Source organism: Enhydra lutris, unplaced genomic scaffold, assembly GCF_002288905.1.
Source record: "Enhydra lutris kenyoni isolate GAN:26980312 unplaced genomic scaffold, ASM228890v2 scaffoldscaffold15, whole genome shotgun sequence".
NCBI lineage: Eukaryota > Metazoa > Chordata > Mammalia > Carnivora > Mustelidae > Enhydra > Enhydra lutris.
In genome coordinates, this window is record NW_019154099.1 from 27795245 (window position 1) to 27817775 (window position 22531).

Here is a 22531-nt window from a genome sequence, read left to right on the forward strand (position 1 = left end):
AATATTCATTTAATTTGCATAAAGGTGCTTGAACAAATTTTTGATTCTAACAAGCTCATTTTTCATGCGTTTTGTCTTTCATCCTAATCTAGCATCTGTCATTCCTTTTTGAAGTTATTATCGGCCCAATTCCCTCTTGGACATGGTTGCTGGGTGACCGGTATCTTAGCACCCACTTTGACAGGAACAGATGTGAATCTGATCAAGAGATTTCCCAAGAGTACCTGAAATCACAAACAACTTTTGTGAAAAACAAACAGCATCCCTGTCATGGACCCTTATTTAACCTACTCCCCAAAAGAAAGAGCTAAGAAGTTACTCTAGATCAAATATACCATTTTAAATTTTATTTCCTAAACTTGGAACAAAATACATCTCAAAATATTATATTTTCATACTGTTGAAATTGGGGAATCTGATCTGAATCTCAACAGCTCAAAACCCCAGTTTGTTCTGTTTTTGGCTAGATGTTAATAGGTAAATTTCATAAGTGTTTATATTTTCATGCACAATTTCACTAGAGTTTCTTAAAAAAAAGTAGCAGGATTATTATGTGGATAATTTAGATGACAAAGATATTTAAGAAGATGTAATTTTCTTTAGTGTTGGAAGGCTTCCTATATTCAGTATGATGTAGAATCTTGTACCAATATTAAGGATTACTCCACTCATAAAGAATTATCTAAAATATAAAAGTTCCATCTCTCATGCATATTATAGCAATATTTTTTAAGGTTAATTGTTTTGTTTTGTTTTGCAGTTCACGTGGTATACCATCAATCATTATTGGAAATAGAGCAGCAAAGTGCCGCTAGAAGCAGAAAAGGTCATAGAAACTTCATATTATCACCATTACAAAAGTCAGAATAGGTTGCCTCTCCTGAACTAGATTCTTTGTAAGAACAGCATAATGTGTTTGGGTCATGTGATCTACCTCCTTCCCTTCCTTTCATCACAGTAAGGGAAAGTGAAGACCAAGAGCCATGTTAAATCAACATCAAACTAGTTGGGTCAAACTTCCAAATTAAATATTAAATCAAATGTTGATATTTTATAAATATGGCATCAAAGTGATCTTAGGGAACATCCAAATGATTGATTTAATTTTTCAGCTTCATTCATGTGTCAAGACAATGCAGAAAAATGTTAGCTTGTAAAAGCAAGTTTTTTTGCAACATAACAGCCAGTAGAAAAGAAAAAAACAACGTAAGTTTAAAACTCTAAATATTTTCTCCTTGATTATCATGACTTATAATAGTAAGGCAAGTAGTATACTTTTCCATTGGAGATTTCAAGGTTTTTTTTCCTTATGCTAAGAACTGATTTGTTGTAAGCATTCTTACTAGGAATTTTTATGTTTGGTTCTTGCAGGAAAATAACCAATCATCCAAATGGTTTTATCGATGTTAAGTGAAAAAAGAAGTAAAAAGTCCTTAAAATTCTTTTTAATTTGAATTGGGAAAGGAACATGCTAACCTTGGTTCTAAAATCCTATTGTGAATTATTCAATCATTGTAATTGTAACAGCAGATATTTGAGTAGGGGTATAAATGTATGTGTGTTGCTTTACCTTTTATGAAGTGTTTTTATGTATATAAGAAAGAGAACAAGTCATTCTATGTGGAGAAGTATGTCTATAGTCTAAATGATGGTCATTTAATACCATCAGTTATAAGCAAAGAGATATTATAAATCTACTCATTTATATTCATTATCCATTTGTATAAATGTGATATAGCATTTTCATATCATAGAGATTAAGCAAACTATTACACATCTAAATTCCTCTTCATTTTGAACACATGATTAACTTAAGTTTTTCAACTTGGGCCCATCCACATCACTAAAGTATATCCAACTAAAACAGAAATAGCTTTTATGTATCCAATTTATCACTGACCACCTTCATTTGTTACCATTAGTGGCAAAAGCAGCTTTCTGGAAACCCCTTCATATAGTCCAACTAAAAAATAAAATATGGAATATAACCTCTTAAAATCTGAGTCTAAGAAAATTAAATATATCGATTGAAAATCCTTATTCTGAAATGTTACCACAGGGAAAGAGTCACTAACAAAGTTTCCTTCCCTACTTGGACTGACTCTTTAGTGGAGGGAAATTAATAAAAAATACAAAATAAATGTCCAATTAAGCAAATCTATGTTTAAACTACTTATATCTAGAATGTCTATTTAAAAGGTAGATATTTTGTTTTAAAAAGTAACATCTTAATCCCTTGTGAAAACTTGAATAGTTGTAAAATTTTGATGGCACTTTGGCTTACCTGCGAAGTATCGCTTATGAATGATATTTTTAAAAATTCCTAAGAATATACAGTTACTAAATTTGGTAGCCAAACAGGTGTTAACAGAAAGAAAAATCAAATTTGACCCAGAAGGCTCCAATATTAAGGTTTGAATTGGGATCGGTTCATTCCTTTCCCATGGGGTAACTTGTATAAATGTAATTCTATGGTTTCATAAAAGCAGGTCAAGTTTCTATCCCTGGGGGTCTTTTGGCAATTTGAAGCATGGAAGCACTGGTGCTGGCTACAAGTTCAAATCTGCATGTACTATCAATGGTGTAAAGAAAAAAAATAAATGAACAGCAGACATATATTCATCTTTGATTACAATACGCACAGTCAGAAGGTTTTTGGAGGGTAGGAATAAAGGTGTCAGAGCTCACAAGTCAAAATATTTTGAAACCATTTTACTTACTTATAAATATATATGAATATCTGATAATGCAAAAAAGTGGTATGGAATAAGTTTTTAGATAACAAAATGCAAAGACGAACTTCTTACCAAATGTCGTTTTGCATTTATTACGTGCAAGTTTTTTTTTTTTTAATTTCACAGGCTTTAGATGAGGCAGAATTTTTTAAGTAGTCACTGTTTTATAACCTCTTTTCTACTTTACAAAAATAAAATAATAATCCATGCATTCTTGCACTTTTACCAATGATGTAATGACTTGACAAATGCCATGGAATGATTGAGAAAGTAATTGATTTCAATTTAACTGGACCTCTACCAGGTGTTTTCAAAGACAATTACAGTCCACTGCAAGAAGTGGTAATACACATCTTCTTATGTGGACCTGTAGATTAACCTATTGACCTCATTCCTAACTCATCTCATTGATGGCAAAGCTTCTAGAAGAGCAATCATGTTTGTAAGTTATGAAATTGTTTTCCTATCCTTTATCCACTGATTTCAGAGAATATGCTTGTTCCAAAGTGCAAGCGGCAATGAAATAAACTAATAATAGAAATGGAGCAATGACATCAAGCACATTAACTGTTATTCCATAATGTACAGTTTCTAGTACCTAATAGCTTAGTATCTGTTTCATACAAGTAAGATAATTCTCTGATATAAATATTTTCCATAGAGAATTAAAAGTACATTTTAGTTATCATAAACATAAAGGTATAGGAAAATTAAAGTAAGTTTTTAGTCACTGTCCTAATAACCATGTAACATTGTTTATAATTATGTTTTAAAATACTTAAGTATAAATTACTTCTTTCATGCTAAAATTATTTTAAAATATATTTTCTGTTGTCATTCAGTAAAGTAGAATCTCTTTTTCAGTGTTATTTTATATTTTAAGAAATTATGGAAAGGAAAATTAAAGTCAATTTTTTGGTGAGGTGGTTGTCCTCTGGCCCTACATCCTACAGATCTGTGTGTGTGTGTGTGTGTGTGTGCACGTGTGAGCATGTGTGTGTGTGTGTGTATGTGAGAAAGAGAGAGAGAATACATACACACATATACATAAACGTAAAAGCTTTTCTAACAAAGGTATTATAATTATTTAAGAATAAAAACATACACTACAAATGGGCTAGGTTAATATAAGAAAGATATCCACCACAAAGACAACTAAAATACTGTTAAAAATTTTACACTTGTTGCATACAGACGGACATCTATCTTAGTATAAAATGTGTGACTGGTAATAGGACAATTAAAAGTGTTCTAAATTATTCATTCAAAATCCAAAGGCCCTATTAAACTACAAATTGCCTAACTCAAGAAATAAGTATTATTTACAAGATATTTTAAGTATAGAATGGGAATTAGCACTTTTGGATATAACAGTATATTTCTGCAGAGCTGTGATGTGTTCAAAGATTTGTTACACCTTCAGTGATTTGCTTTGTTCATACATAATATAAGGCTATGAATAATACAGTTCATTTACTGTTGCTATTAATAAAATTTCAGAATACAATCAGTTTAAGATTTTAACAAAGTACTTTGTCTGCTTCATATGTGAATATAATAAAGTATTTCTTGATTAACATATTCTAGAGATTTATTTTCATTATCTTTCCTTAAGCAATGACCAGTATCCCTTAAGTTGAATTAGCAAGTATTTCCTGCAAATTCTCTTTGTGCATCCATAAAATAATTCTCTTTCAACTAGTACTCTTACTTTCCTGAATGTTTTGTTTGTCCTTGAAGAAAAGTATTATTTTTTTCCTATTGTGACAGAAGAGCAATCTAATTACTTAGAAATATTTGATACACTGTGATTTTTTAATACTTTGTTTACATCTCCATTCATTTATTCTAAGGAAAGGAAACATTCCTCAATTCTTCAATGTTACTAACCAGAAATAACCAATATACTTAGTTGCCTATTTCATTAATGCTTTGTGAAAATAATGCCTGAAAAGCATATCCTTTTCTTTTTGGTCAAACATATACTACCTTCAAAATCCACTGCAGGATTATTATAAGTCTTCTTACATTAAATTGCATTTATGTTCTTCAGATCATAGTAAATAGTTTTGACTCTCTCCTAGAAACATGCCATGCATTCCAGGTATCATATTCATCTCATATAATAATATGTTTTAGATGCTTCAGCTAAGCTGTCTTCTTTTTAAATCACTGCTCTCTAAAACTTTTTTTTTAAAGCAGGTAGCTATTCAGTGTGTTGCTATGCTGCATAGTATTAGACACATCAATACACTTATAAGCACAAAATTATAAGAGCAGTTAAATAATGATATAGTGAGTTTTCCAGTTTAGTAAGTTGTCTTTGACAACTTTCACTCAAGTCACGTACATTTAAATGTGTAAAAGAATCCCAGCTTGATATCCTGGCCAAGCTCCAAGCTAATTTGAATCAGAAAGCAACAGGGCCACACCTTTAACAAAATTCAGTCATTGGCCACTTCAATATGCAATTTAGAAAAATCTACAGATGAATTTGTTTAAATGGGTGAATTAGAATCCTCTTAGCATATAAAGTAAATCCAAGCCAGAATACACAATAAATTTCAAGTGTACTTGGTTCAAGGTCCCTGATTTTGGATTAAGTAGTGATTTAAATTATTCTCTTTATATGATTATATATATATATATATATATATATATAAAAATTTATATTTATATGTATATATGACTACATATATAAATTGACAGTTATCTGCTATTTTAGTCAACTAATTTTAATTCTATCATCACTTTGAAAAATAATAAGATTTCATTGATTGATTGCCTAATTTATACTGAATGGATAGAAATTCTGTTCATAGTTATTTGTACATTTAAATATAAAGTTAATTATGAGCTATAATACGTACACTCTAAAAAAGTCTTAGAAACCTTCGCAAAGTAAGTAGGTACATCAAAATAAAGTGACCCAACAGTTAATCTAATAACAACTAATTACTGGACCAAATATAAATAATCTCGGTATTCTTGCTTCCCAAAGAAATAATTTGGTAAACTAACTTCACTATTTGAAGTTATTTCTGTACAGTGGCATATACTAAAAAAAAAAAGCATGTATCAACAATTAAAAGTTACTTTAAACGACAGTCACTGTAGCAAAAAATTACTTTTGACTGGAAAGACTTCAGACAAATTGAGAAGAAGAAAAGTAAAGGAATTTGAGCACAATGTGGGCTCACAGAGTCTCTGCCATGCTTGAAACACATAAATGTGAAGATCAGAGTCTTTTATAACACTTATCTGAGCCCCATTTGGTGGGCTTTTAATTCAGGGCTTTCTTCATTAAAAAATAAACTACTGAACATAACAAACATAATGGAAAAGAGGTCCCTTAATGCAGTCTCAAAGCCTAAAAATATAAATATAAATGTATTTTTAATATATTCTTAGCTAAAATTTTTAAGTTGTAACATTTAAACAATAATACACACACGCACACTAACACACACACATATATATGTAAATACATAACTGACCAATCACAATGCAGTAACTCAGTAGTTAAGAGAATGGCACATGATGATACCTGGTAAGGTCATTCTCGTCTTTTAACAATTCAAACATAAAGTGATAAAATTTTACCTTCATTACATATTTAAGTACCCAAATAGTTAATAGCAACTTTTTTACATTCCCTTGTTATTTTAAAGGCCTATACTTAAATGTGACATTTTGTAAACAATCCGAAAATGAAATTCTTAAAAGATAAAATTCAGCCCAGCTCTAACTTTTTTAAGAACCAAGTAACAAAACCCTTAAAATCAAAATGCTTAGTGAAATCTAGAAGACTCACCTGTACCTATTTAGAAGGTTTACTTCAAACTAATTTCTTCAACGATTCAAAGGGAAACAGTTTACAACCTGTGAGAGTTGCATTTCTTATTGTATTTTGCAATACATGGGTTCTATGTTGCTAATACAATGCAATTTAAATGATTATTTTACCTGATTAACAAAGGCAATTGTATGAAACAATTCAGTAAAATAACTTGGAAAGATAAAATAATACTAATTGATAGTCAAAGCACAAATTGTTCCTAAAATAACAACTACTTCGTTGCACATTAAGCTAATTTACAAATGCTACTTACATTTCAAAAACAAAACATCAAATGAGAAACAATAAAGCATATTATGTTTTCCTATGCTGGTGAATCACACATGGTAAATCACCAAAGAGTAGAGTGATTTATGCTCAAATCCAGCCAAGACTTTAATCAATATTGGGTGTCACATCACAGGAGGTTGGGGGAGGTACTGAGGCAGAAGGAGAGTGGCTAATATTGGTCTCAGTAATTTATATGCAACTTCCGTGAAATGTAGATTAAACAAAAAATAACAGCAGATTTGGACTAATAAGACGAAGATTTACAAATTCTGTATTAAATGGGATACAAAAAATTTATGTAAGGAAGGGAACTCTGAAACAAAATAGCCTGTTTATTTTACATAATCTTTGCAGCTTCACAAAATAAAATATCCTATGTGCAAATCAGAATAAGTATCTCAGAACATTAACTAGACATCTTTGCAGTTCAGAAAGTAAACCATCCTCATAACTGTGAGCACTCTTTACAATAATGACTGTATGTATTATTGGAGACTAACTCCAAGAAAAACAACAGGTTTGGAAAAATACCCAAATAATTCAAGAATTTGTATGAATGCAGTATAATTTGATAGACCAAAGTAAATCTTAGGTTAGAAATAGCCTTAGATATTATTTATGTGTTAGTTATTAAACTGTAATAGACAAACCTTTTAAAAGTATTCAGAAATAAGTGGTGGAACCAAACTTAAACTTTCATATTTTTAGGCCTTACTCTTCTAATTACGTCATAATCTTTAGGAAATGTTGTAAAATGAAACATTTGACTTTATAGGAGCCATTAATCGGCTGTAATACAAAAACTTCAAAAGCATAGTCTCTCTTCATTTGAAGTAATTTTTAATTTATCTGTGCCAAGCATTGTAATTATCTGTTAGAAGTGAATCTGTATGTGTGTTGAAACTTTCTATTACCAATGTAGAAATGCAGAAGTCCGTGCCATTGAAAAACATGTAACGGGGGAAATGTTCAGTAACTATAGATTGGTTCAGTTTGCCATCTTTATTAAAAGTCCTGACAAAAAAACAGAACCAAGAATTGGAAAATATTTTATACTTCTTGTATTAAAATTGCATCCATATATTACTCCTAGAAAAAAGAAAAAAATACTTGAAAAGTCTTTCAATTTGCTGTCTATGGGTGGTATTGACTTTTAAGACAAAAGAATACTGATTGCGAATATATCTATATGCATATAAAATGTCTGATGAAATTAACTGGAATCTATTTAAGTTAAAAACTCCACAAATCCAGGGCTACATAAGACCCAAATCTGGTCTGATAGATCCTGAGACAAAATCACCTTCTGGCAATATTCAAAAAATAAACATTTTAGATAACAAAATACAGCAGAGTCACTTTTTATTACCTGAATTCACAGAAAATTGAATCCTAACCCCAAATCTACAAACAAGCTACTGACTCACACAAACACCGACTTGACCATGTACATAATTACTTTTCTTTTGTTGTTGTTTACTGGTTACCAGTTAATTAAGTGACCTCTGTTGCACCAGGCAAGTTCATGCAACTAATGTTTAGTTTAAAAATAATAATTGAAGGAAACTGATCAAGATCAGACTTTGTCCTTTGACAACTTTTATAAACATATTTCCTGACATTTTCTCTCATTTTTCAGACTCTTACTTTTAGCTTTACTATCAAGCAGGTGATAGTCTCTGTTTCATCTCCTTGTGGTAGTGACAGATGGCTTCAACATTTTTTCTAGTTTTTATAGATAGCATACTGAGATATGCTATCTCAGTATCTACTAATAGCCTCAAGCAAATTAAATCCACTCTAAGGTTTGTCACCAACTTACCGAGCCACTTTGAGCAAGTTATGAACCTTTTTTTCCCTTAACGTCATTTTGGTTTCTCAGATTCTCTGGTATCTAAATGCTATTAAGAGACAGAATTAGATATATGTTCTGTGAAAAGATGAGAGTGCTAATATTTGATGTTTCTTGCACACTATGTATATAGCATTTTATATAGTTTGCCTTTCTGCTCAGTTGTCTTATCTTCTGCATAAATTATTCCTTCAGATAGTCTCTTTAATAGCCAGAGGAGAAAGAAACCAGAATGAAAGGAATCAATATACCTAGGTGAATGAAAAAGGATCTTAACAGCAAAGGTGTAAACTGGACTTGAATGGAAAAAGGTATTTTAGTTTTGGAAATTCAAGATAAAAGATACTGTAGGTATTGCTTTCAAAGTTAAGAAATAAGACAGTAACACTTGTAATTATCATTAAAATAATAATATACTACAATGTACAAAGTATGTTTTGGTGAGATAGAGTTCAATGATAAGTTTTCTATTTTTTAGTCAGTGGCAGAGTTAGGAAAACCTAGGTAGAGATCTCCAATTACACATCTTCTAAGGTTAATGACTGCAGTATTTGCATGTATTTAGGTTTGAGTAAGCCTTGTAGTTGATAAAAGATCAAAATGCAAGATGAAATCAACAAACTTACGTTTAACTTAAAAATAACCTGAAACTGAGGTTTAGAATAACACAATAAATTGTAAAGTATTACGACCAGGTGATGGAAATATAATTAGAGTAGTAATGAAATATTTTTGAAGGGATAAAACAGTTCCATTGGACTTATCTTTCTGTGAAAGTTTAAACTCCAGAGCTATTGCTAACTGCAGGGGAAAAGAAACTAATTAAAACATTTTTGTTAATAACTTTTAGGAATATTCTCCAACCATATAGTGAGGACTTCAGTTCCAAACTCAAAGCAAAAATTTCAGGAAAAAAAAAAATCAAGGGAATAATTGTAAAAGATGTAACACTACCTGCTGCTTTACGTTGATTATAGCGTTGCTGTCATTGAAGGAAGTTTCGCTAGCAATTTTTTTGTGTTATGTGAAATGATCATTAATTATCAAGTACAGTATGTACTGTAAGAAACACACAAAGAGATTTCAAGAGCAAAGTGGTTTGATTACTAAAGAGAAAAACAGTAGCTCTTCCCCAATTTACTGAATAGGTAGACAATTTTATAACAATCATATCTGAACTGGTTTCAAATTTCTACTAGCATTCTTTGTAACAACTCTGCAACAATTTTCTACCCTGATCCCAGTAGTTTTAACAATAGATTGTTGGCAAATATTTTATCGTCTGGACGTCCAAGAACTCCAATTATCTCAGTAAATGACGTTTAGTGATCAAGATTACCCCTCAATCTTTACTGCCACCTGTCCATACTCTTGGGCACGTGCGCGCGCCTACACACATGCACGCTCTCAGCATTCACCCAAAAATAATAGAAATGGAGGTTCTAAACCCAGACCCACACCCATGCCCCCATGCAAAAAATGGCAAACAAGGAAAAGAGTTTCTGGTTGGGTCAGAATAAGTCATTTGCAGGGTTGGAGTTGAAGCCTTTTCCGTCCTACAGCCTTCCCTGGGCACTAGTCAGAAGTCTCCTAAGGAAGAAACGGCTAGGGACTTTTCACCTTGCTTCCTTCTGGTCTCATCCTACCTCTCATTCCTTCCCACCTCAGTTTCCCTAGCACTACCAGTGGACACACACCCTAAGAGAGTAAAACTCCGTTCCTTCTCCCAGTCTTAAAACTTGTTTGGAAGGTACCGAAGTGTCTGCGCAAATTTTGCGCGCAGTTCCCACGCGCCCGCTTCTAGTATCCAACTTTCCCTACTCTCTTTCTCCCGGCTTCTCAACTTTTCCCTCTGCTTCGAACCGGGTACGAGGCAGAACTGTTAAGGCGGGTGGAAGGATCTTCCACCCCGAGAAACTGACAAGTTACCCCACTCCCGCCCCCTCTCGGTAGATCCTCCCCCCAGTGATCGTTCATTAGCATAAAACCGGTCCAGCCAGACACCGGGTCCCCCCGCCTCCAGGGTTCGCGCGCTTTGCCCGGCTGTGGTAGCCACGGCAAAGGACATACAGGTCTGCAGAACATCCCAGTGCAAAGCTTGCACCTGTTCATTGCGTGAGCTACTAACCTTAAAAAAAGGGGGGGGGGAGAAGAAGAAGGAGAAAAAAAAAAAAAAAAGAAAATGAAAACCAGTTTGGAGAGCGAGAGAGTGTGCGCTATAGTCTTCTTTCCTCATCTCTCCAGTTCAGCTTCCAAGAGTCTCAGGCACCCGGTCACCTCCCCCTACAGAAGGAAACCTGCCGGTTCCCTGCATCTGCCCCGGGGCTAAAGTACCCCTTTATCTTCTTTGCACAAGCTCACAGGCGGACACACGCGCACGTGCGCGCACACACAGACCCCTCCCTTCAGCGGGCTTCCCCTCAGGGCTTTGGGGCTGAGCTTGCTGTGGGTCCCTCGGGATTGCCCCGGGCCTCTCCGCCTCGGAGGTCTTTCCCCTTCCGACCCCGAAGGGGCCCACTCCCGCGGCTTCCTTGCGGGCCCCTCACCCGGGGCGCGAACTCCAGCTCCCGAACCCTGCGGTCAGGGTCACGACCTCTCCCCGCCCCCGGGACGCGGCTTGGCGCCGCCGACCAACCCCACCGGTGCCCCTGGGCTCGCGGTGGAACCCGGGCTTGAAGGAGCACACACTCGGGCAGCCGCGGCTGAAACGGGTCTCCAGACGCTGGCGCGGCCCAGAAAGGGGGCCGTGGCTCCTGGAAACGCACCGTCCTCCTCCTTCCCACCCCCTCCGCCCCGAGGCTTGGGGTTCCCGCGTCCCACAGCGGCCAAGCCCCTGAGCCCAGGCGAGCAAGGTGCGGACCGGGCGGAAGAGCGAGATCTGGGCAGGGTGAGGTGCCAACTTCTCAGTAGGTCGGGAGCAGCTGGCGAGCCTCGAGGAAAGGGAGGAGAGGGCCGTGCTCTCCAGGGCGCGCGGCTCGCGGGCGCGCGGAGCAAGCGGCGCCAGGAAGGGAGCTAGGGAAGGGTGAGGAGGCGGGAGGGAAGGGACCGCGGGCGGCGGGGCTGCCCCCGCTCTTTACCTTGCGTTGGTGCAGTCATTGTAGAGGGTCTCGAAGTCCTTCCTGGAGATGAGTTTGCAGCGGTTCACTCCGGGCTGGATGGCGCCCAGTCCCCTCAGGATGCGAACCTGTTCCACATTGCACACCACCGGCGTGATCTCCAGCCGCTTCAGCTTGGTGTAGACCGTGTGCAAGCCCCCCACCAAGTGCTTCAGGAACAGGTCGAAAGCCTGGGGCAGGCAGATCAGCTCGCAGCCCTCCACCGTGAAGGAAGCCACTTTGGCCCCCCTCAGATCCACCATTTTGCACTCATTATTCTGAGGGGTGTTTTCCACTGGGGACGGGGTCGAGTACACGGGTTTCCCGGGGAGGGGGCCACAGCTGCTGCTGCTACTGCTGCTGCTGCTGCTACTGCTGCTGCTGCTACTGCTGCTGCTGCTGCTGCTGCTGCTGCTGCCGGTGCTCGCGTTGATGGGGGTGCTGGAGGCGCCGCCGCCGCCAGCGCTAATGCCGCCGCCGCCGCCGCCGCCGCTGCCGCCGCCGCCGCCGCCGCTCGCGGTCGCCAGGCTGGGGTTGCAGTTGCTGCCGCCGCCGCCGCCGCCGCCTCCGTTGCCCGCGCCGCCGCCGCCGCCGCCGCCGGTGGAGGTGACTGTGGCCGCCGCCGCCGCCGCCGCCGCCGAAGCGATGGGCTCCGGCCGGAACAGAGTTGGCCCTGAGGACGCCGGGGGCCCGATGGACGGAGCCGGAGACGAGGTCGCCGAGGAGGTGGAGGTGGTGGTGCCGGAGGAGGAAGCAGACGTGGAGATCGGGGGTTGAGGGGGGACCAGCTGGGTCGGAGGGATCAAAGCCGCCGGCACTGCCATGGTCACATATAAGGGGAAACAGAAGAAGGAGAAGCGAGGGGAAAAGTTGCCACACACCCCGGGGAGGGGAAGGGGGAAAAGGGGGGAGAAGGAGCTAGGGGTCAACAAGAACAACAACTCTAGGGGAGAACGAGAAGGAGAAAGGGAGAGAAAGGGGGAAAAAAGGAGGTGAGGGTAAGAAAGAGCGAGTGCAGGAGGGGCGAGCGCGAGAGGCGCTCTGGAGAGAAACGCACAAAAGTGTCCCGCAAGTCGAAATGCGAGTCCTCTCCGGGGGCTGGGATCGGGGGCTGGTTTGGGGGGGGGGGGGGGGGGGGGGGGAGGGTCGGCTGTTGTTGTGTGGGTCCCGCTCTAGCACAAAGTTAAGGATGAAGGTGAAAAGGAGGAGGTTTGAAGGACTTGGGTTCTCCCTGGCAAGTACATTGATCAAAGATTGAGAGGGGAATGACAGAGAGAAAATGAGCTGAAAAGTGCAGGCTGCCGGCTGGACGAGTTGTTGTTGTCACACGGTGCAGAGGGGAGGAGCTCCGGAAACTTGAAATACCCTTTGAAGCCGCAAAAACCTCACTCACTAGTATTAACCCAAATTATCCAACCAGGAACTCGGAGCAGACACTCCGAGAGCGCGAGACACAGACGGAAAGCGAGTGAGGGAGAAAAGGAGGAGGGGAGGGGGAGGATAAGGAAGAAACTATGCGAGGGACTGAGAGGAAAAGCCGGGGACACAGAAGTGGCGATCGGAAAAGGAGAGGGAGATGATCTACTTCTCTTCTTCTACTACCGTTAGATTGCATGTCTAATATTCCATTTCGTCCGCGACGACTCGTAATTTTTTCCAAAACCTTCTAAGCAATCGCCTGCCAACTTAAAGAGGAGTCAGAGCGCTCTGAGCTCTCCTTCAAGGATTTAGGATACATCTCCGCTCATTTTGCAATAAGATATAAATGAAAACACATCCCCTCACTTGATGACTATTAAGAAATTATTTTCAGGAAGATTCACATGTAAGCAAAGCCTACGTTTTCTGCATCTGATTGTTTTACTCTATTTATTAGATTATTTGTTAGCGATTTGTTAGCTTAAAAATAGTGAAAATTCCAGGACAGCTTTCAAATTGTGGGGGGAAAGTCAGTCTGAAGTCACTTAAGAATAATGGAATCCTCTGTATTCAGTTTCTTATTTCCTGATGGATTGTGGAAAGAAATGCTTGCCACGATGTGGATCCTTCAGAATAACTTCACTTTCACCTCAAAGGCAGGTCAGAAATGCTTATTTTACCTAGAGACTTTAAGGAGATCGGACATCCTGGAAGATTTAGAAAGTGGAAAACAAGAAAACACTGAATTTTTTTCTTACTTAAAACTCTATAATTAATTCACCTGTCTTGCACAGAAAACAACTATCCTCACATCTTTTAAGACCCAATGCTAATTGCCAGTGTGTTAGTTGAGTAACACATTTTCTTTCATATTTGAGAAGTTCCAGTGTATTTGGAGAAAGTCCTTTTCAGTTTGTCAGTACAAATGTGTTTTGTAAATAAGGAGAAGAACAAAACAAGCTCACTAGTTGACTTGTAAAGGCAGAAAGGGTGCTAAAATACTAGGCTGAGTTTAGACGGACTCTCTTCCTCTTTGCCTTCTTTCCTTCTCTTTCTTCCCTTTCTAACTTGTTGCATGGAGCTATTTTTTTCAAGGATTCTTGACCAACATATGATTTGAGCATAGGTCAAGTTTGTTCTCTGTTTGTATCTCTAGAATCTTAAATAATTAGGCTTTAATCCTGTCTGCACATGTTTATTAATGTCACAATATAGAAACAATGCTTTAGCATTGGGCATATTTAAAAAGTAAACTATTAGCACCAGGTTCACCGTGTTGGGAAATTTCACAATGAAATTCTGCCATTTTGGTGCTGAAATGATTATCACATTTCTCTTTGTCATTTTAATTCTCTAAACTTTTTGAAGTTTAGTGTCAGAAGTTACTGGAAAGATCTACAGAGAAATATGGCACCACTGACTAATTTGTCTAAGTTGATGCTAAACTTTTGGGGGCCCAGCAGTTACATCAGGAGGCTTTTCAGAGTAATAAGGATTCAGAAAATTGATTGTTGCCAAAAAGTAGATAAACTTCTACAAAGATAGCTGAAGTTTACACAGTTGTTTGGCCTGGTTAGCCAGTGTATTTTAATACACTCAGAAATAATTTATATTACTTTTTCACTCCTCCTATCAGTCCTCCAAAATAGGGATTCGATATATATCACATATATCAAAATACCACGTTAAGTGTTTACACATGTTTTGGAAAATATTACCTTTTTTAAAAATGCCAAATTACTATGTTAATGAGAGGAGGAGGAGAAGATATTGAGCTCCGAAATACTAATTTTATTTTGGAATTGCATGCACAACTTTAATAAACTCTGAAATAGTTTGAAATGCTAAACTATAGTTTCCTCATTTTAAATTCCAGATCCAGAAATTGGAAAAAAAATTGGAATTAAGTGCTGAAAATCTGCCCTTCCCATTCTCGTTTCTCACATTTTCTTAAACCGCCACTCACCCAATACCTGCTATATTCGGAAGCCACAAGCAGGAAGTAATAATAGCTGACCAAGGCATAATCCCACCCAGCTTCGAAGCAAACTCCAAATTTTCTATAGGGAATCCTACGCCTCCCAGCACAGGCTCTGTTCCTGGGTAGGGCTTGGGGCATTTACCTCCACCTGAATGGGAGCTCACTCCCTCCACCTCAGGTCTCTCATCCCTTTCTGGGAACTACCACTTGCCCCTTTGATCAAACAATAGGATTAGAAAAAGCTTATAATGCAAATTAAAATGAGTAAGGAAAAAGACCTCAAATATTTTAAGATTTAAGATTCTTTCTCTCCTTTTTTCTTTTTCTTTCCTTTCCCTTTTTTTTCTTTTTTGAGAAATGTTACCAATTATTAAGGCAAACAGTATTTAACAACAGCAGATAAATCAACTCCACAGAGATTTCAAATTCTCACTCTTTCCACTGCATCTTTAGGTTTCAAAGCTTTTGTCTTGTTGTTTATTGTTTTACATCTCTGGCTGTTTTAGGTCCTTCTCCTCCATCTCATCTTTTCCAACCTGCACTCAATTTGCATAAGCAAAACTCAAAGTACTGTAACTGATATTAGAAATTTCTCCCTGTGTTTTGTGAAGACGTATTGTGCTGAAATCAATAAGACTGTTTAAAATTCAAAGACCTGCAAATCGTTCTGTTTGTCCTTTGATAGGGCCTGTGCTGATTAAAATGCTACCAAGAAAGCTTAATTGCTGCACTAATTAAGAAGTCTTTAATTTCTTTCCTAGGATGTCGTTTGAAGCTGAGCTTGTACCAGTTCAGGGAAGGTATTTTCTTCCCTCCCTCTGCCCCCTCTTGGCCCCACCCCTCTCCTCCCCGCTCCTCCCTTGCCCCCGACGACATCCCAATGAATGGGAACTAATAGACAGAGTGGTCTCAGGTCTCACCATCTATTACTTAACAAAAATCGACACAGGATACAGAGTTCAGTGCAGTATGAAATGCAGTTTTCAGAAGAGCTGTGAGGTTGTAGGAGACAGTAGGGAAATGCAGAGTAGCTGTTGCAGCTCAAGTCCCGGTGAATACCTGGATGACAACAGGCACTTTAGCTCGATGATGAGGGCATCCTATTTGGTTAAAAGGGGGCAGTGACAAGGAAATGCTTCTACTGAAACAGGGAAACATAAAAATGTATTTTCCAAACCTCTGGTTTAAAAAAGAAGAATAAATCTGTAGGAAGGAGGATTTATAGTTGGGATTTGGTAAGTATCGTTTTATTTTATGAGTATAAAATCATGAATTCTATGGGGATTTATTTTTGACCCTTTTTATAACCCAGGGTGGCATAGCACTGTATTACATCCTTTCCATCCTTTTCTATTGACCTATTTTATTCACTGATTTCTCAAGTGGGGAAACTGACTAAATGATTTCACAAAGCTTTCTCTGTAATCAATAGTCATTTTTTAGGTTTATTCATGCTGCATTATAATTCTGGTAAATGACTGCAAAGCAGAAGATTGTAAGAAAGATACCAATATTGAAAAAGCCAAGATAAGTCATGTCTTTAAATCTTCAGAGTTTCAGTATAGCAATTGATATACTTACTTGAAAGAAAAAGATTGAAAATGCATATTTCATGAAAAATATAAAAAAAAAAACAAATGATTGGGTAACTTAAAGACAACACGTATCTGCACATGTTTCTTGTATATCTCAAGATTTCCTGAAAGCTTTGAGTATCCTCTTTTTATAGCATCACTAAGTGAAACAGAAACAATTTGGGCATATGCACAAAGGCAACAAGAGAAGGTTCGTTACAATTTTATTCTTTTAAGTTTTTCCCAAGTTCTGTTAGAAGCATGCACAGAAAAAATACAGATATATTCTCCAGATATATACTGAATTCCTCTCAGTGACAGGACAAGGAGATAACACGCTTAATAGATTCAAAGGGAGATTTACCATTCTGAGCACGACGTCACTCTAATTATGTTTACTCTAATTGAAAGCAAGGTTTTTTGGAATCTGAAATTACTTTCAGAATTTTTTTTTAAATAATGCAAGTGGATCAAATGTTGATCACAAGCATTTCAATCTTTCAAAATGTATTGGAAAATTAAATGAAAAGTGGAGTTTGGTACAAACAATGCCCCAGGGCAAAAAACAACTAACACTAGATTTTCCAGTCCAGCCATAACACAAATCAATTTGAGCACACTTCTATGGCCAGACTGCCAGATTGTTATGACTGCTAATTCACTCAATCAAAGAGTGCATTAGCGCACCCGGCACAAATAGCTTTAACAATAGAGTGCACTTCTGAACAATTCTAAGATATATCACAACGGAGAAGTAAAGAGGAAGATCATTTTTACATCTGCATATTTACTAATGGACCTGTTTCCTTAATAGGAAAAAGAAAAAAAAAAAACTGAAATTAACTTCAGGCAGAGGTTTATTAAAGAGCTATCCAAGTTTGGCAAATCTAGAAAGATATCAGGGTACCAGTAGTTCACTGACTTTGTTAAACGTTTCTCAGGAGAGAGTCCAAAATTGATGTTTGCACTTCAGTAGTAAATCATTGAAGATGGAGAAATTATGCCAAGTAACTCTCTCAAGCCTTTTTAACTTAGACACTCGGCCTCTCCAATCAGCTCAGCAGATAAACTTTGACTGCTTTAAGCTCAGACTTCTCTACTTCTACACTTTCTGCCTCTGCCTGCCCCACGTAGGGTTCCAACTTCTGACTTTTAGTGACTCTCACTTCCACAGTCTTCCCCTCTTTTCCAATTCCCTGCCTCTTCTCAAGAACAAGAACAAGGCTTTTATCTCACGGATACACTCTCTAATCAGGCTCAGAGAGCTCCGTGATAAATTACCCAAAGGACAGAAGGTGGGGAACTGAAGGTGAACACACTATAACTTGAAGCACTGAAACTTTACATTACAAACTTCTGTCCTTAATGAAGAAGTGCTTTAAATGGTTATAAATAACTCCGACCTGTTTAACAGCATGGAAATGCATGGACCGTATATATATATATATGCTTACAGAACGCATATAGTGATTATCTCTTCATATTCCTGTTTGCGTAAATCTCAGAGCCAAATGGCAGGGTTTGCACCACTGTTCCTCTCTCCCTAAACTTCTATCCTTACCTCCTTTTCTCCTGGTTCAGAATGAAGGTGACATGGAGCCAAAAATACTCTGTTGGTTGTGGAGCATATTTTAAGAAATCTTGAAACCCATGCCAGGGGAGAGAGACGGTAATGGCAAAGAGAAGTATCATTACAAAGGAAAACAAAAATCATCCTGGAATTGTTTTCCTGACTCCAAACTACATCATTTCCATGACAGGCAGTCAACTCTCCCTGATAATTTAGTTATACTTGTCCATCACTCTTTACTTCCAGTGTAAGTGTCCTAATTCCATCTGTGGGTTGGTATTGAGTTGCACAGCCAAATATTTGATAAAAAAACAAACACAGTGAGATCATTTTAGAGTTGGATTGTAAAAGGAAGCAGCAACAAGAATAATATAAATTGAGATTAATTCCCTTCATCTCTTCAGTCAGACCATTGTGAGGGGAAAAGCAGGCTGGATTGAAGTAAGGTCAAAAAGTCAGGCAGACATTTAAAGCCCCAGCTTTCTAGTAAATATTTTACCTTCAATTGTACCTTTTAATACGAGGCAGTTTCTACATGTCATGCATCTTTCTTTTTAAATACCCTTAACTCATTTTCCTCTAAAGATCAGTATTAAGACCTATGAATGGTTTAAGGGGTGTATAGCTGGGAATGGGGGTGGGAAGGAGTCTTACATCATATAAATGTGTGTTTGATATTAGAACATGAATTATTGCATAATTTTGTAATGTTAGGAGAAATGTATTAAACTCAATTTTTAAAGTTTATGTTGATTGACTGCTTTCTTGTTGTAATTCATTATCTTAGTCTTTTTTCCTCTTTGCTTTATTAAGTAAAAGAAGACGTCACTGTCTAACAAATAGCTTATAAAAATTGTTCTATTTGAAGTCAGAAATTTCAAGGATTGTTAGAAAAGAATAAACTGTTTATTTATTTATTGCCCTTCAGAACAAAGAGGGTTTTTTTTGTTTTTTTTTTTTTTAAGTTGAAAGAATAACAATTGCCACCTTCTAGCAGGAGATCTTGTATGTCAAGTTTCAGCCCAGAGCAAATTTTTACAACAAGTTATAAACCCCCTGTAACAGAGGGTTTATTATAATGGAAGTGCTGACACAACCTTAACTATAGCGTTGTAAACGGCTATGCTATAATATCCATTAAGCAGAAAGAAAAATAAGCTGGCTGATCAATAATTTATACAAAGAGTACCAACTGCAGACATAATAACTGTAATGTTTGCAAAGCAATCTCTCTGCTCTCCAGGCTTAACAGTAAACGCAAACTAGCAACGCTGTTAATTTCCAACTCCTACAGATAAGAATACAAACAAATTACTTAAAATTATATTTTGCTCAACATTTAGCATGCCTCGATGGGATAAAATAAAATTTAATTATGATGCAACTTGTGCCGGATGCAAAGCTGTTTTGTTTTCCAGCACATTTTATTATGAAAGGACATTCATTTGGAACATCAATTATGGGGAAATAGTATGTTTCAATGAGTTGACTTGGGTCAGGCAGGCTCTTCTAAGAGTTATTCAGACATGGAAACAGATTGACACTATTTAACTTCAAAGAAAGTTACAGGGCTTTACAGAGCCACAACCTGAAATACAATACTGCAAGCTCTGATCCGAGTCAACTGTCAGTAAAAACACACCTTGTCATTAGAGTTCATGGGAAAAAAGACGCTGGCTTGGAAAATGTGGCCATCATTAGCATCCAGTGACTCTTGGAGTGCTCAATTAACGGTAAGCCTCATTTGCATGGAAGCAAGATGTGTCATTTCTACCTAATAAATGTGCACCATAAAGTGTGAGCATTATTTTCTTTCCTGGAAAAATTTTTGAAAGTAGCTTTTCGTATATGTCCATATTTATTACTGCCTAGCTTTTTATAATGTCCACATGTGTGGAGTGTGTCATTTTGATATTTTTGTTCTTGTAGATGGCTTTTAAAGCAGGAAAAGACTTGAGAGGTGTAAAAGAAGGAAATACAAGATCTGAAGGATCCCCAAACGCCCAGTATGTACATACTCAAGGTTGAACCAGACTGCACATTTCGAAGGTTCACATCTCCATCAGTCTTTTTTGTCTGTTCATTTCCTGGGGGGGGGGGGGGGGGGGAACCCAGTAGAACGAAGAGACATTGCTATCAGAGTTGTAAAATGGTGTATTACCCTGTGAGCAATTGCACTTGGAAAGGAACCAGTAATTTATATGAGAAGTGTTTAAGATTGCCTGCTCACCCAGTGATCCATGCCAGGTCAGTTCCAGTAATGCCAGAAAACAAAAGGAGGTGCACATCACTGGGAAAGAGACACCTCATATGCCTTAAGAGCTTGTGAAGGGGAGCACTAAAATGCCATTTTCTCAAATGAACTGGTCATTACCATTTAAAATCCTGAGGGGCTGTGGGACTGAGGAGGAGAGAAGGAATTTTTCTTTTGATTTAACAGGGCTCTGAAGTACTAGTTTTAAGGGGGAGGTGTTTTGTTGTGATTGTTTCATCCCTGAGCTTTAGCAAAGGTTAAATCCTGAAACAAAGGTGCGTTTTTTAACAATGGAATGGAAAAGGATGAACACAATGGCTCTGAGAAAGTAACTGGCCCATTTTAAATTTAGAAATGAACCGTTTTGAGCATTACCGGTACAAATAGTAGTAAGACCTCTCTGCTAGGAATGCCTGTGCCTGGCTCTAAGTTGTTGTTATTTTTTTACTTGGATACATTTTCCCAGATCAATTCCTCACTCCACCAGTTTCCAGGAGAGCATTATGGATGCTGGCAGGATGCTATATAAGAAACCACTTCCTAAGAATTCTTCACAGGCTGCTTTCTTCTTGTTTAACATAATCAAGGCACAGGCTCCGAGCAGTACTCTGGCATAGGGGGACAGGTTGCACCACTGCCGTCCTCAGGCACATGCTTTCTTCCCATATTGTAAAGTCATTTTGGTTTTGAACCAGAGTTCATTTCATTCACATGGCCAGCATGCCTTCCTTGTGTATTGAGCCAAGGAACTCAAGAAAAAGACCATTTCCTATGTCAGTCAGCATTTAGAACTTAGCAATTGGCTCAAGATTCAGCACATCCAGGAATCTCTGCAGATTTATCCCTGAGTATTGTAACTTCCATGGAGTTCGACGAGTAAGGCAATTATCTATGCTTTCACACTTGTTGATATATTTCTCTTCCAGTGGTCTCAAGTCATTACTGTCCCTTTTGGATAGCTAGGGTAATGTTTAGCCTGTGCTGGATGTTATGTGATTAAAACTGCTTCTCTATTATCCACCCTTTTCCTTCGTCCCCAAATTGTGTTGACTGCTCATTCTTCAAATCGTAGGTCATTTGATTCCGAACAGGATATTGAAGACTTGCAAAATTTTAGATATGCTCTGATTTGTTCTAATATACAACTAATTTAGAGATATTCTTGAGGCAAAGATCCAGAGATACTAGATCAAATAGCTAGAAAAGAGAATCCTAACCCTATAACTAAGGCTTGTATCTGGGTCTCATATAGAATGAAATCTTTCCTTAGTCATCGGAGGACCCATTGGGGTCTTCACAAAGAATGGAATGTAAGTGACAGTATATTCTGATGTGTTGCTACAGATGATGAAGGAATGCAGGTTCGCGTGTGAAATTCTGCCTCCCAGATGTGAGCAAACAGAAGCATGTGCGATAGTTGGTGTACTCTTTACTTTAATACTGCTGTCACCTTAATGCACACAATCTCTGTTACATGAAGCACACCTATTTTTGTGTACTGATTTGATGCTGGTTCCTGAGGATGTAAAGAAGACAAAGATATTCTTCCTGATCAGACCTTCGTATACATGCTCTCGGTTGAGTCTTATTACCATAACATCAATGAAATTTTGTGTTAGGGAAGCCTGGAAGATCATCGAAACCCCAAATTGCAGGTCTATTCCTGCCGTTTTCCCATCCAATGACCATACCACCCATCACAAATAATTCTTAGATCCTTCCCTGGGAGCTCGAGGCAATCTCAGAAACCTCCCCAGCGGAGACTTGCAGGCAGCCTCTCACTACCAAATCCATTAGATTCATCCTTACACATCATCCCTGATCTTGCAAAAGAGGAAACTGACATGTTTTGTTAAAATATGAGAACTTGCCTCTGTACTCACAGCTAAGTTGAGGCTGAAGCCAGGAATTAGATTCAGTTC

At 38.0% G+C, this 22531-nt stretch overlaps 1 protein-coding gene across 1 annotated transcript in view; it reads right to left on the reverse strand.

The window, feature by feature from the left end:
- The window catches only part of LOC111147074 (dachshund family transcription factor 1), a 422181-nt gene extending 409546 nt beyond the window's left edge, over positions 1–12635 (reverse strand). Inside the window, exon 1 of the mRNA XM_022502954.1 lies at positions 11794–12635. Within this exon, the coding sequence (XP_022358662.1) occupies positions 11794–12635 (842 nt within the window). The remainder of the gene's footprint in view (positions 1–11793) is intronic.
- Between the last annotated feature and the right edge of the window lie 9896 nt (positions 12636–22531).